Source organism: Oncorhynchus kisutch, unplaced genomic scaffold (assembly GCF_002021735.2).
Source record: "Oncorhynchus kisutch isolate 150728-3 unplaced genomic scaffold, Okis_V2 scaffold958, whole genome shotgun sequence".
NCBI classification, from domain to species: domain Eukaryota; kingdom Metazoa; phylum Chordata; class Actinopteri; order Salmoniformes; family Salmonidae; genus Oncorhynchus; species Oncorhynchus kisutch.
The window spans coordinates 21,717-37,224 of NW_022262903.1; the positions used below are offsets into that span (position 1 = coordinate 21,717).

At 46.3% G+C, this 15,508-nt stretch overlaps 1 protein-coding gene across 4 annotated transcripts in view; it reads right to left on the reverse strand.

The window, feature by feature from the left end:
* LOC109878488 (microtubule-associated tumor suppressor 1 homolog) overlaps nucleotides 1-15,508 on the reverse strand; it is a 79,243-nt gene that overhangs the window by 1,359 nt on the left and 62,376 nt on the right. For 3 of the 4 annotated variants that reach the window (XM_031817219.1, XM_031817217.1, XM_031817218.1), the window contains exons 8-15: nucleotides 12,149-12,215; nucleotides 8,225-8,439; nucleotides 5,013-5,118; nucleotides 4,034-4,107; nucleotides 3,763-3,858; nucleotides 2,986-3,102; nucleotides 1,769-1,866; nucleotides 45-1,210 (exon numbers count right to left, since the gene is read on the reverse strand). In XM_031817219.1, coding sequence (XP_031673079.1) covers nucleotides 994-1,210; nucleotides 1,769-1,866; nucleotides 2,986-3,102; nucleotides 3,763-3,858; nucleotides 4,034-4,107; nucleotides 5,013-5,118; nucleotides 8,225-8,439; nucleotides 12,149-12,215 — 990 coding nt within the window. In that variant the 3' untranslated portion in view covers nucleotides 45-993. Of the gene's footprint in view, nucleotides 1-44; nucleotides 1,211-1,768; nucleotides 1,867-2,985; nucleotides 3,103-3,762; nucleotides 3,859-4,033; nucleotides 4,108-5,012; nucleotides 5,119-8,224; nucleotides 8,440-12,148; nucleotides 12,216-15,508 lie in introns of those variants that run through there. The other variant, XR_004207885.1, reaches the window with a different exon arrangement.

Genomic DNA, 15,508 nt, shown 5'->3' on the forward strand with positions numbered 1-15,508 from the left:
ATTAGGTATTTATAGAGGGATAATAAATATAACATTGACGTTGATTTTTTATTTTTATCGTTTGTTTATTTACCTTTTAAAATGAAACAAAATGATGGTCAGTTTGAGGCATTCTTGGAGACATGGAGAGGTTTGAGAGAACATTGGCTCAACACAACGTTGTGGAGTTTTGGATCGGGAACATTCTGAGCGATACAGCACAGATGGGTAAATACATTCCACACTTGTATTACGGCAGAGAGATGAAGGGTTGGGATTAAAGTTCACTTTAACTGAATATCCGCGCCCAGATAGAGACTGTTTATACAACGGGTTAAAAGCTTGTTGGATAAAGCTCTGCTCTTCAATAAGTCACCCTAAAAGTCTCTACCAAAGATGGCGGATAAATGAAGATGCCCCACTCGGGCCATTTACCATAGTTTTTTTTTCATTGAATGTATATGAACCAGAAAAAAAGGGAATGCGATGTCTCACTTCCCCTTCCGTCTCTGGCCTATACCATTTTCAAAACTACATCCAAGGTTTTTCACACAAACGTTATTCGGGGAGCGGGGAACACGATGCACAAATAAAAGAAGGAGAATCAAAAGGAGCTGAGAAGCTATGTACAAACCCTGAGGTTTAAGTTGCCTGTTCTTTCTCTCTGCTGAGGGGAGAAAAAAGTGAGAGAAATCAGGCAGAAAAGAACGAAGGCAGAATTGTCCCACGCTTTAAGTAAGTGCATCTGTGCAACATTGTCTTCTCTTTCTGGGAGCAAAGAAAACGTCTGTACAAGTCATTGTGGGCAGAAGCCAAAACTGCAGCGTCATCATATGAAGTAGTCCATCCGTATTTGGAATAGCTTTGTCTCCTTGAGAGGCTGGGGTTGGTGATCTGGGGGGTAGGAGGTAAGGGACTGTAGAGGGGGGTTGTCTCTAGGGTGTGTTGGAAGGGGTATCCACACAAACACACACACACTCTCTTTCTCTCTCCCCCCTTGGTATCCAGTTTGGGTTATCTGCTGGGCGAGAGTGGGGCTGCGGCGGTGGGGAAGGAAGCCGAGTTGCCGGGCGAGTGGAAGGGCGAGGAGGGTGAGAGGCGGCGGGGGCTGGCCAGGTCTCCGTTGTGCAGCTTCCATAGCAGCTCCTCATTCTCCATGGAGAGACGCTTGTTGACCTTGGACTCCTTCTGCAGGGTCTGCTGCAGCATGGCCTGCTCACTGGATAACTGCCTGCAGGAGACACAGAGAGGAGAGAGAGGTCAGAGAGGAAAGATACACACAGAGAGGAGAGAGAGGTCAGAGGGAAGATACACACATAGGAGAGAGAGGACAGAGAGGGAAGATACACACAGAGGAGAGAGAGGACAGAGAGGGAAGATACACACAGAGAGGAGAGAGAGGACAGAGAGGGAAGATACACACAGAGAGGAGAGAGAGGACAGAGAGGGAAGATACACACAGAGAGGAGAGAGAGGACAGAGAGGGAAGATACACACAGAGAGGAGAGAGAGAACAGAGGGAAGATACACACAGAGAGGAGAGAGAGGACAGAGAGGGAAGATACACACAGAGAGGAGAGAGAGGACAGAGAGGGAAGATACACACAGAGAGGAGAGAGAGAGAAGATACACACAGAGGAGAGAGAGGAAGACACACACAAAGTGAAGGTGGTTCACTGAACAGCAACACAGAGAAACGGACACATAGGAACACACACATTCTTATAACTACATTCTGCAAGATGAGGATTCTGGAGAGAGATGAGTCACTCCTCTCTGCAGTACGTACTTGGAGAGTGCGGTGTGTTTGTCCATGCGGGCCCTGTAGTCTTCGTTCTCCTGCTGGACTTTGTTCAGACGCTCCTCCAGCTTCACGTTGCTCTCCATCTGGCGCCAGACAGACAACACAAATGGAAAAGTTCAAATGAGATATTTCTCTCTCCGCTCCTGTACTTGAATCATGCCATGATAATATGTACTTGTTTACATTTATAGATTTGCTCGCAGCATCGCATTAATGGAAACAAAGACTGTTCTCAGGGCAGGCCTATGTTTGAATCGTGTCTGGGACAATTTTTGCATTTTAGCTAACCTCTTTCCTAACCTGCCAGGTTAAATTCTGCTAACCGGCCACGTTAATTCTCCTAACCTGCCAGGTTAATTCTCCTAACCTGCCACATTAATTCTCCTAACCTGCCAGGTTAATTCTCCTAACCTGCCAGGTTAATTCTCCTAACCTGCCACGTTAATTCCCCTAAAGTGGCACGTTAATTCTCCTAAGCTGCCAAGTTAATTCTCCTAACCTGCCACGTTAATTCTCCTAACCTGCCACGTTAATTCTCCTGGGAAGAGTCTTGGTTTCCACTAATGCGACACAGCGATTTGCTCACTCGATCACGTGACATATGCAATGAATCTCTAATAGAAGGCTGGTGTCTGTGCTCACCATTAAACACTGATGATGTCTTGATGCACAAACGGTTGTGTTTTGTTTTCAGCTTTTATTTATGCACAATAAACTCCTGGGCACCAGAATGTCCCAATAGCTGTGGATGATCTCAGTGTGCAGGTCTCCACCGCTCCTAGGCGGTTTAGGCCCAGGATTCTAATCAGCACTTTGAGACAAAGGTATTTGTTTTACTAGGTTGCTCTGAAGCCTGCGGCGAGGCAGACTCAATCTTTCCAATCATGACTCAATATTCGTGGGGTATTTATGCAGTTTTGTTTTGCAGTGAAATGACTCTCTATGTGTTGACTCCCAAGGCTGAAGACAATCTATCACGAGCTTGAACGGCAAAACAAACCCTTACTAAAACACTCCGCCTTCACAGGAATGTGTGTGTGTCTTATAAGGGATGACATAAGATGGCGCACCCTTTCAGTGATGTACAGAGAGAGCTAGCGGAGACAACAGCGAACATACACCGGGGCAAGCTCAGGGCATGCGTGTGTGTGTGTAGGTGTGTAGGCGCGTTTTCATCAACATGTGTGTGCGTACGTCCTCACCAGCTTGTCCATCTGCATGAGTTTCTTGTCCTGTTGATGAAGCTGTTTGGTCTTTATCTCCAGAACCACCTTAAGACTCTCCAGCTCCTGTCCCAGATACAACACATGGGAGTCCTTCTATAGGGAGAGAGAGGAAGAGGAGAGAGAGGAAGAGGGGCGAGGAAGAGGGGGCGAGAGAGAGAGAGAGAGAGAGGGGGCGAGAGAGAGAGAGAGAGAGAGGGGGCGAGAGAGAGAGAGAGGGGGCGAGAGAGAGAGAGAGAGGGAGAGAGAGAGAGAGGGGGCGAGAGAGGGAGAGAGAGAGAGGGAGAGAGAAAAATGGGGGGGAAGAGAGAATTTCATTCACAAACCAGAGTCCTATTCCTAACCTCTTCTATCCCCTACAAACTGTTGTTCCAGACAAACAACAGTCTTTCAATAACCCACTTTAAGATGGATGATTGCAGTACCAGAGTGGTGGGTTTGATTCTCAAATGAAACTAAATATGCATGAGTCACTGTGGATAAATCCCCAAACACTGCCATCTCAGAAACGGACACAATGACCAGTTTATGTCCATTAGCAACCAACAGGGGGCAGTATTCCACCAGTATAAAGACCATAAGACCAATAACAACAAAAAGGAAGCAGTAAACTGGGACATCGGTCTCACAGCAGTAGTATTGTTGACTGAGGTACACAGTGTACCAGAACAATAGCATTCTTCAGCACCTTCCTGTGTCCATGGGGCTCTGGGCATAATTAGGCCACTACATAGGGTGCCGTCATATTCCTTTTACCTGGTTCTTCTCTGCCAGAATCCTCCTCCTCTCCTCCTCCGCTCGCAGCTTCTCGCTCAGCGCCTCGTTCTCCAACGTGAGGTCCTGGATTTTCTCCTGTTGTGGGTGTGAGAGAGAGAAAGTGGTTGAGAGAGAGAGAGTTAAGTCAACACTACAACAGTGTTCCTCCCTGATACGGAGTCTATAGAAGACATACAGAAGATAGTAGTATCTGTATTGGGTAAACGTGTTGGTAAGGCAGGGAGGGAGGTACAGGGAACATGGATCTTACAGTGAGAGTGGCCTCTGTTTCCTTTAGTGTTTTGTCCAGGTTCTCTAAGTCCTGTTCCAGGGTTTTCCTGAGCTCTGCAAAACAACAACACACACTGAGTCAATGGAGGAAAACTAGTCACTTATTCACCAATTAAAACACTTTGGATTAATCCTTTCTCATGTGAAAACCAACCAAGTGTGTGGATGCCTGAGATGGATGGGTGGATGGATTGATGGGTGGATGGAAGGATTGTGATGGGTGGATGGAAGGATGGTGGATTGATGGGTGGATTGATGGATTGATGGGTGGATGGAAGGATTGATGGGTGGCTGGAAGGATTGATGGATAGATTGATGGGTGGATGGATGGATTGATGGGTGGATGGATTGATGGGTGGATGGGTAGATGGGTGGATGGATGGAAGGATTGATGGGTTGATGGATAGATTGATGGGTGGAAGGATGGATTGATAGATTGATGGTGGATTGATTGATGGGTGGATGGAAGGATTGTGATGGATGGTGCATTGATGGGTGGATTGATGGATTGATGGGTGGATGGATTGATGGGTGGATGGAAGGATTGATGGGTGGCTGGAAGGATTGATGGATAGATTGATGGGTGGATAGATTGATGGGTGGATGGATGGATTGATGGGTGGCTGGAAGGAGTGATGGATAGATTGATGGGTGGATAGATTGATGGGTGGATGGATGGATTGATGGGTGGCTGGAAGGATTGATGGATGGATTGATGGGTGGATGGATGGATTGATGGATGGATAGATTGATGGGTGGATGGATGGGTGGATGGATGATGGGTGGATGGATGATGGGTGGATTGATGGGTGGATGGATGATGGGTGGATGGATTGATGGATGGGTGGATGGATTGGTGGGTGGATGGATGGATGGGTTGAAACATGCATTTTAGGACAGAAGAATAGAGGGATGAATTTCAATGAGTTCTGTGAAGGTGTGTGGTTGTGTGTCCTCACCTTGGACAGCGGTGTCGTAGGTCAGTCTGAGCGTGTCCATCTGCTGAGCGTGGCTGGCCTCAGAGTTTCTCCTCAGAGTCTCCTGTCTGCTCCTCATCTCCTCCAGCTGACAGAGAGAAGAAGAAGAAAATGGATTTGATTGACCATTCTAATTCCATGGGCTCCTCTCAGTAATACAAGTACGCCATTACAAGCTGAGCATCAGTTACGGGGTGAATCTCAATAGTCCAAGGTTTCCTCTTTATACTTCCAATTCATACTACTAATATTCCCCCCCACTATTATGACACATTTCAAATCAAAGGTTATTGGTTGCGTACACAGTTTATCAGGTGTTATAGCGGGTGCAGTGAAATGCTGGTGTCACCTGCTCCTAACAGGACAGTTCAAATGAGAAATAATAGAATGAACTATGTGGAGAATCCAGTATTTAAATACACAGTGTGAAAGCAGCATAACAGAAACGGGAAGTGTTTTATGTCTCTATATACGTGGGGCAGCAGCGTTGTGTGTGTGTGTTTTATGTCTCTATATACGTGGGGCAGCAGCGTTGTGTGTGTGTGTTTTATGTCTCTATATACGTGGGGCAGCAGCGTTGTGTGTGTGTGTTTTATGTCTCTATATACGTGGGGCAGCAGCGTTGTGTGTGTGTGTTTTATGTCTCTATATACATGGGGCAGCAGCGTTGTGTGTGTGTGTTTTATGTCTCTATATACATGGGGCAGCAGCGTTGTGTGTGTGTGTTTTATGTCTCTATATACATGGGGCAGCAGCGTTGTGTGTGTGTGTTTTATGTCTCTATATACGTGGGGCAGCAGCGTTGTGTGTGTGTGTGTGTGTATGTCTCTATATACATGGGGCAGCAGCGTTGTGTGTGTGTGTTTTATGTCTCTATATACGTGGGGCAGCAGCGTTGTGTGTGTGTGTTTTATGTCTCTATATACATGGGGCAGCAGCGTTGTGTGTGTGTGTGTGTGTGTGTGTGTGTGTTTTATGTCTCTATATACGTGGGGCAGCAGCGGTGTGTGTGTGTGTTTTATGTCTCTATATACGTGGGGCAGCAGCGTTGTGTGTGTGTGTTTTATGTCTCTATATACGTGGGGCAGCAGCGTTGTGTGTGTGTGTTTTATGTCTCTATATACGTGGGGCAGCAGCGTTGTATGTGTGTGTTTTATGTCTCTATATACGTGGGGCAGCAGCGTTGTGTGTGTGTGTTTTATGTCTCTATATACGTGGGGCAGCAGCGTTGTGTGTGTGTGTGTGTTTTATGTCTCTATATACGTGGGGCAGCAGCGTTGTGTGTGTGTGTGTGTGTGTTTTATGTCTCTATATACGTGGGGCAGCAGCGTTGTGTGTGTGTGTTTTATGTCTCTATATACGTGGGGCAGCAGCGTTGTGTGTGTGTGTTTTATGTCTCTATATACGTGGGGCAGCAGCGTTGTGTGTGTGTTTTATGTCTCTATATACGTGGGGCAGCAGCGTTGTGTGTGTGTGTTTTATGTCTCTATATACGTGGGGCAGCAGCGTTGTGTGTGTGTGTGTGTGTATGTCTCTATATACATGGGGCAGCAGCGTTGTGTGTGTGTGTGTGTGTGTGTGTGTGTTTTATGTCTCTATATACGTGGGGCAGCAGCGTTGTGTGTGTGTGTTTTATGTCTCTATATACGTGGGGCAGCAGCGTTGTGTGTGTGTGTTTTATGTCTCTATATACGTGGGGCAGCAGCGTTGTGTGTGTGTGTGTGTATGTCTCTATATACATGGGGCAGCAGCGTTGTGTGTGTGTGTGTGTGTGTTTTATGTCTCTATATACATGGGGCAGCAGCGTTGTGTGTGTGTGTGTGTTTTATGTCTCTATATACGTGGGGCAGCAGCGTTGTGTGTGTGTGTGTGTTTTATGTCTCTATATACGTGGGGCAGCAGCGTTGTGTGTGTGTGTTTTATGTCTCTATATACATGGGGCAGCAGCGTTGTGTGTGTGTGTGTGTGTTTTATGTCTCTATATACATGGGGCAGCAGCGTTGTGTGTGTGTGTGTGTGTGTGTTTTATGTCTCTATATACGTGGGGCAGCAGCGTTGTGTGTGTGTGTGTGTGTGTGTGTTTTATGTCTCTATATACATGGGGCAGCAGCGTTTTGTGTGTGTGTGTGTGTGTGTGTGTGTGTTTTATGTCTCTATATACATGGGGCAGCAGCGTTGTGTGTGTGTGTGTGTTTTATGTCTCTATATACATGGGGCAGCAGCGTTGTGTGTGTGTGTGTGTGTGTGTTTTATGTCTCTATATACATGGGGCAGCAGCGTTGTGTGTGTGTGTGTGTGTTTTATGTCTCTATATACATGGGGCAGCAGCGTTGTGTGTGTGTGTGTTTATGTCTCTATATACATGGGGCAGCAGCGTTGTGTGTGTGTTTTATGTCTCTATATACATGGGGCAGCAGCGTTGTGTGTGTGTGTTTTATGTCTCTATATACATGGGGCAGCAGCGTTGTGTGTGTGTGTGTGTGTGTTTTATGTCTCTATATACATGGGACAGCAGCGTTGTGTGTGTGTGTGTGTGTGTGTGTGTGTGTGTGTGTGTGTGTGTGTGTGCAGGAGTCTGCGTGTGTGTGAGGTGTGTGTTTTATGTCTCTACATACATGGGGCAGCAGCGTTGTGTGTGTGTGTGTATGTGTATGTGCAGGAGTCTGCGTGTGTGTGAGGTGTGTGTTTTATGTCTCTATATACATGGGGCAGCAGCGTTGTGTGTGTGTGTGTATGTGCAGGAGTCTGCGTGTGTATGAGGTGTGTGTTTTGTGCGTGGGAGTAGGTGTGCTAAAAAGTATCTGATTTGGAACAAGCTGATGTGGATGATTTATCGCTAATTGAATTACCAGTTAGATGTAGGCCATAGAGGACTCAGGAAGTAATACTACGTGCCAATTCATATTCATCCATGCCGCCCCGTTCTACCGCTGATGACATCAGGGAGTAATAACCATGGCAACGGTCGTAAATCTCGGGAAGCATTTAGGAGTTGGGCGCTGTGTGTGGTGCGGTTGAGAGCCAGTGGAGGGTTTCAGAAGTGCTTGAATGCTGTGTTCACGTGCTACTCGGAACTAGGAAACTCCGACTTGCTAACAGGTTGTAGTTAAACACGTGCCCCGTTCAACCAGTTAACAAGTTGAAAATTTCAGAGCCCGGTCACCACAAGCCCGGTCACCGCCTCGACCACTGACCTGCTGCTCCATGAGTGCGCGGCATTTGTCCGCCTCCTCCTGATAGGCCTGGTGCACCTTGTCCCACTCTGCCTGGTAGAAGGCCTTGAGCCTCTCCTCCAGGCCGGTCAGCTCAGCCTGGTGATCCCTCTGGACCCTCCGCACCACCTCCTCCAGAGACACCCGCACCTCCTCCTTCTCCTTCTGCAGCCGCTCACAGCACTGGGACGAGGAGACTGGAGAGGGAGGGAGGGGGAAGAGAGGGAGGGAGGGAGGGAGGGAGGGAGGGAGGGAGGGAGGGAGGGAGGGAGGGAGGGAGGGAGGGAGGGAGGGAGGGAGGGAGGGAGGGAGGGAGGGAGGGAGGGAGGGAGGGAGGGAGGGAGGGAGGGAGGGAGGGAGGGAGGGAGAAAGAGAGAGACCATGTCATTGTCACTTTTGTATTTTAGAATTCACTTTCAAAACACAATTACCCAGAATGAGGCTCTATGATAAATAATGACTTCACTGTAATAAGAGAGCAACAGTGTTGGAATAACATCTAACGGCCAATTGGTGTTTTTGTAACAGCGTTGCATAAACACCAATTGGATGTGAACATCTGACGACGCACTGGAAAAATGCACGACTGTTCCAACATTGCGCAATCCAACCCCAACCTCTAATCCTGATCAGAATCACATGCAGCCTTTCACACAACACTTCACATGTCCGCTGAAAACTAAGGGCCAGATTCCAGGACCCATTAAAACAGGCCCTGAACTAAAAAGCCCCTTCAACAGCAGATCTCCATTGAACGTAATTGTTTTGCCCAACCAGGAGTAGAATTCATTTGGGTCTAGTAGGCTATAACCTACTTAAATCGACATCTAATGACAGGACTATATTTTAATACATATATGTAATGATAGACCCATATATGTAATGATAATACCAGATTCCCACAGCGCAGCACAGAGCAGCCTGGACAGTTGACATTTCCTCATATCCTCCCCTGTGGGATTAACTCTGAGGCCTGTTGCCACGGCGATGTTGTCATAAAGGCCGGCAGCTGTGAGCCCATTAACAGACGGGTCCTGTCTTTATTATGGGGTAACTAACAGAAAGGGTATGTGTGTGTGTGGATTAGGGGCAGGTGTGACTGGCATGTGGCCCCCAAATTATGACATCAGCGCTGCTCCCCCCCACAAATTGTTTCATAACACGACATCATGGGTCAAGAATGAACAAGGAAGGGAGCTGGAAAGACTGTGTATCTAAGGGCAGATCTAGGATCAGGATTTACTCAAGCCTGTTACTGTAGTCATTATCAGCTCAAGATTAAATTGATCTAGGATCAGATTTAAAGGGATAGTTTAGGATTTTAACAATCCCCTTTATCTACTTCCCCAGATTAACATGAACTCGTGGATACCATTTCTATGTATCTGTGTCCAGTACGAAGGAAGTTGGAGGTCGTTTCACAAGCCAACGCTAACCAGCAGAGACATACAAAATGGTACCCATTAGTTCATCAGACTTCGGGGAAGTAGATAACGGGCTTCAATGAAATATCACTAACTCAATCCGCAGATTTTAACTGTGACCAATATCCACTCATTATAAAGAGCCTAGAACTGTTAACTGAAAAACTGTCGGAAAGACAAATAAAATCCCTGGAAGTCAGACTGACAACGTTCTTTCACTAGCTTGAAGAGAAACGTATTGACACAGGTTCTGCTGGTCAAACATACAGTAGACATAGCAGAGAGACTTGTTAGCACTTCTCAAAGTCTGACGTTAACAGACAGAGTTTTGAAGGAGGTGGTGAGAGTGAGATTCATACATTCCACAGTCATGTGTAAAAACAGGGGTCAAGGTTCAACAAGCACACCAAAGCCCCCGCTCATCAAACAGATGGTAGTCGATACATTTTCTGCTGAGGTTCGGTGGGAAAGAAAGTGCATCTATGCACGTGTTTGCTTTTAGGGGGGAGAGGGCTTGGTACGGCAGTTAAAGGTGTGTCCGGGCTTACAGGAGTGTGTGTGTTGAGACGGAATGGGTTTCACTGTGTAGTAAAAGTATGGTTTGTATAAACGTGTGTGAGAGAGAAAAGTGTGTGAAGGAATAAAACGGCAGAATTGTAGTCGGAGTGTTGTGTGTGTGTGTGTGTGTGTCTATCATGCATGTGAGAGTGTGTGCCTGTCTGTTTAAAAGAGAAGGGGGCTTTCTAGCTCTCTATATCCCTGACAGCAGACGGCCGTTGGTATTGTTCATCAGAACCACATTGTACAGGCATTCCAACCAGATGCCTCTAAGGCATCTTGCACAGTTGGCGAGGATTGACGAGGTCTGGCAGGACGTCTGAGACGGTCATGGGGGCACTTGGGTAAAGTGAAACGGCGCACGTTTCCTCTCCCTTTCGTAACACATTACAACATCTGGGGTCTGGGCCAAGTCGAAGGAACAGAACTGAACAAGCCCATTCCTCTGGAACGCCACTCTGATGTCATTGGCGGAACAGAACAGAATGCCTTGTAATGTATGAAACACATCCACAACAATGAGTGTTTCAACATGTTCACAAACACCTTCCCGCCTTGTTTGAAATGATCACCACTAAGAAAAATGGATAGCTGTAAGCATGGATTCTATCACATATTATTGACCTATCCAGTCGTGTCAGATCAGGGATCATCTTGAAGGGAGGAAGGATGCATGTTTTTACAATTGGAAGTATTTGAAATTCTGGGGAAACATGGATCGAAATGTTGTCAAAATGTCAGATTACACTACAACAAAATATGGCCCGCAGATGATTTTATTTGGCCCCCCATGTAAAAAAAATTAGAAACACCAGCAAATCAGCTCCAAGTGATTTTTATTTTGTTCATAAGGATACCGAACGGATAATAGATATGTGATTGTATCCAAATATAAGCAAGGTTCGAAATGATTGTGTTTTAGTCAAATATTATATCTGCAGTCTACAAAGTATTTGTAATTATGCTCTGGCCCCCTGACCATCTCCTCAAGAAAGAAATCGTCCCGCGGTGTGATCTAGTTGCTGATCCCTGCTCTACAACAACCAGACGTTTCTCCAGAATTAGAGTCTGAACATTTCCTCCTAAAGAGAACAACCCCCTTCCCTGACAAGCAGTTTCACAGCACCCAAACCCATTATGTTAAGACTATTGTCCTGTCACGACAGTGATGTAGCATGTCTCCATAAGGGTAAACAGAGATGATGCTGCAGAGAGACTACCACTAACTACTGTTGGTGAATGCTTGGAAGGAAGACGTTAAGTCCTGCGTGAAGGAAGACCTTGGACAAAGGAGACTGTCTGTAATTATGAAGGCTTTATGACCGCTGCACGGGCTACCAATAACATCAGTTCAATGCATTTCCCTGACACGTGCAAACACACGTACTTGCATGCTAACAGGTGTACACACAGGCACACACATTTTTGCAAAACATGCCGAGGCTTGCATTCACGCCTCCCAAATACAGCATGTCTAGGGGGTGGGGGCTAATAATGTCTACACAGAGGCAGAGAGTTGGCCAGCACACAGAGCTTTGGAAGGCAGTTGACGACCTGATAAGGCCTTAATGATAAGCCAACAGGTTAGGGAAATGAGAGTGAAATAGAGGGAAGGTTAATTCACATTGAGTGTTGTAAAAAAAAACTTGTTGGCTTCACTCATAACGAGACACAATTGTCAGATTAAATGTTCTCGTTGATAATTTTCTTATTTACAGATTTTCTGCTTCAGGCAAACACTTTCTCTTCCTTGAGCAACCGACGTGATGATAAATGTGCATATGTAAGAGGTAGAGGGGTAGACATGAGGTAGAGGGGTAGACATGAGGTAGAGGGGTAGACATGAGGTAGAGGGGCAGACATGAGGTAGAGGGGTAGACATGAGGTAGAGGGGTAGACATGCTTGAGGTGGTGTTTTTCTTACTGAGCTCATCGCGCAGGGTAGAAAGCTCCAGGGACAGTCCTTTCTTCAGCTTCAATGTCTCTTCACGCTGTTGGGGGGGGGGGGGGGGGGGGGGGGGAGAGACAGAGAGAGAGACAGAGAGAGAGAGAGAGAGAGAACATTAGTTATTAAGTCAATGGAAAAACTATTCCTAAACTATGTGAGACTTTCGTTTCAAGTGGAGCCAGACAATCGTTTTACGTCAGACATTATGACTCGACTGACAGTCATCTTTCCACAACATCATTCCTTGGCAACAATAGCTTCTTAGACTTCGAAAAATTACAGGCTTCAGTATGGTGACCTAATAACATATTCCTATAGGCGTGTCGAGGAATGCTGTAACTTCTAACAACAACCTACTACAACCTACATTAGCCTGCTGGGTAGGCTACAGAGACAGAACGTTTCTGAGAGCTGCATTTTCATAGCCTGGTCCCAGATCTGTTAGCGCCATCCGCCATCTTCTATGGTGCCGTAGGAGTTGACGAGACAGCACAAACGGATTTGGGAACCAGGCTAGCGTTTTCAGCAGCTGTCTCGACACCAGACACTGTTTTCCTTATGACACTGTATCCATATCACGCCGTTATCATACTGTGGAGAGACGACTTTTAGGGTGACATTGGGCATCTTAGAAGCAGGGAACACGTGCTATGAAAACTCACCTGACAGGCCTACGCATTAATACGTAGATAGTTTGAGTCTAAAACACACACGCTTCCTCTCAGCCGTCACGTACACAAAAACTCTCATGAACTTGATCATTCTTACGGACTTACACTCTCATACATATCAACATTGTCTCAACATCCTGAAAGGATGGAAGGCTACACCCTGCACTAATCACACACACACACACACACACACACACACACACACACACACACACACACACACACACACATCTCTAAAATGGTCAAACAGAGACGGTGCTATAATAAATGTTCACACTCTTTAAAACAGAGACACAACGATCACTTCATAACCGTCTCTATTTGACACATGGCATGATGCACACACACACATACTTTATAGTCATGAATCCAATCGGTCAGCTGTAAGGGAACAGATAGAGAGATCGAGATAGAGAGAGAGAGAGAGAGAGAGAGAGAGAGATAGAGAGAGATAGAGAGAGATAGATAGAGAGATAGATAGAGAGAGAGATAGATAGAGAAAGATAGAGAGATATATAGAGAGAGAGATAGATAGAGAAAGATAGAGAGAAAGATAGAGAGAGATAGAGGCCAAACAGCCCGCCAACAGATGCGCAAAACAAAAACAACAACAAAAATAAAGCAGACGGAGCGAGAAAGAAAGAGAGGGAGAAAAGAAGAGAAAAGAAGAGAGAGAGAAAACAAACACACCTTGCCTTTCTTTCTGGTATGTGGAGGAGTCTTCAGGCAGGCTTTGCTGCCAGAGGAGCCCATGTTATTCCCCCTGGGCTGCTGAAGGGCCAAGTGCTACATCTAGGAGCTCCACTACAATGTGCCTGGTCAGAACCTCCCCCTCTCCAACCACCTCTACCACTCCACTCTCTCGCTCGCTCAGGAAACTGGTCTGTCTACATCAAATAAACCTCCCTCCCTCTCCCTCTCCCTCTCCAAGGAGTACTCAGCACATCAAGCCCTGCCTAGCAGTACCTCCCCACCTCCAACCCAGCCGCCCTTGGCCAAGCTCCAGCCCACATATATTTCCCCTAGAGACAGGGCCTGGAGCTGGGGGTGATGGAGGGAGAGGGCTAGATGAGCGTGAGGTCAGGCTGGGCTAAGGCCCTCTGCTCTGGGCCTCGGGGGCTGCGTGGTCAAGCCTCTCTGGTTCCTTTAACCTTTACAAGAGCCAGTGGTTGTACAGTACATGTGTCTGTGGGGCTAATCCATTCATAAACGGCAGCACTAACAACTCACTAGATTCTACTTTTCAAAGACATGACCTATAGGGAATCAAAGCGAGCTTGGCCATTGCCTATTAGCTAGCCTGCTACATAGTTACAGTGGAGATTTTTTATTTTATTTCACCTTTATTTAACCAGGTAGGCAAGTTGAGAACAAGTTCTCATTTACAACTGTGACCTGGCCAAGATAAAGCAAAGCAGTTCGACACATACAACGACACAGAGTTACACATGGAGTAAAACAAACATACAGTCAATAATACAGTATAAACAAGTCTATATACGATGTGAGCAAATGAGGTGAGAAGGGAGGTAAAGGCAAAAAAAGGCCATGGTGGCAAAGTAAATACAATATAGCAAGTAAAACACTGGAATGGTAGATTTTCAGTGGAAGAATGTGCAAAGAAATAAAATAATGGGGTGCAAATGAGCAAAATAAATAAATAAATACAGTAGGGAAAGAGGTAGTTGTTTGGGCTAAATTATAGGTGGGCTATGTACAGGTGCAGTAATCTGTGAGCTGCTCTGACAGCTGGTGCTTAAAGCTAGTGAGGGAGATAAGTGTTTCCAGTTTCAGAGATTTTTGTAGTTCGTTCCAGTCATTGGCAGCAGAGAACTGGAAGGAGGCGGCCAAATAAATAATTGGTTTTGGGGGTGACCAGAGAGATATACCTTCTGGAGCACGTGCTACAGGTGGGTGATGCTATGGTGACCAGCGAGCTGAGATAAGGGGGGACTTTACCTAGCAGGGTCTTGTAGATGACATGGAGCCAGTGGGTTTGGCGACGAGTATGAAGCGAGGGCCAGCCAACGAGAGCGTACAGGTTGCAATGGTGGGTAGTATATGGGGCTTTGGTGACAAAACGGATTGCACCGTGATAGACTGCATCCAATTTGTTGAGTAGGGTATTGGATGCTATTTTGTAAATGACATCGCCGAAGTCAAGGATCGGTAGGATGGTCAGTTTTACAAGGGTATGTTTGGCAGCATGAGTGAAGGATGCTTTGTTGTGAAATAAGAAGCCAATTCTAGATTTAACTTTGGATTGGAGATGTTTGATGTGGGTCTGGAAGGAGAGTTTACAATCTAACCAGATGCTCAAACTGCTGTGGTATAGCGGAGTCCTATTAGACCTAATCAACTGTTTTTTTATGCCACCTTTGACTCGTGTTCTTCACGTCAAAGCTGACTAATCCATTCCATTCCTGGCTTGGTTTGTGCTGTAGAATCTTCTACGTGGCGCTTTCAAGTGGTCTCTGCAGACCAAGACAGCACTGGCATTCTCCTTTTAGAGTAGACGCACACAAATAGAGAGTCTGGCACTGTAGAGTCAATAGAAGGCTTATAATGCTATAAGTGAAGAGTTATTTCACTGCCAAGACTCTCTAAATATCCTCCTAGCGAGCCAGACGCTAGCCAGGAGATCTTCCCTACGACGGAAATGCAC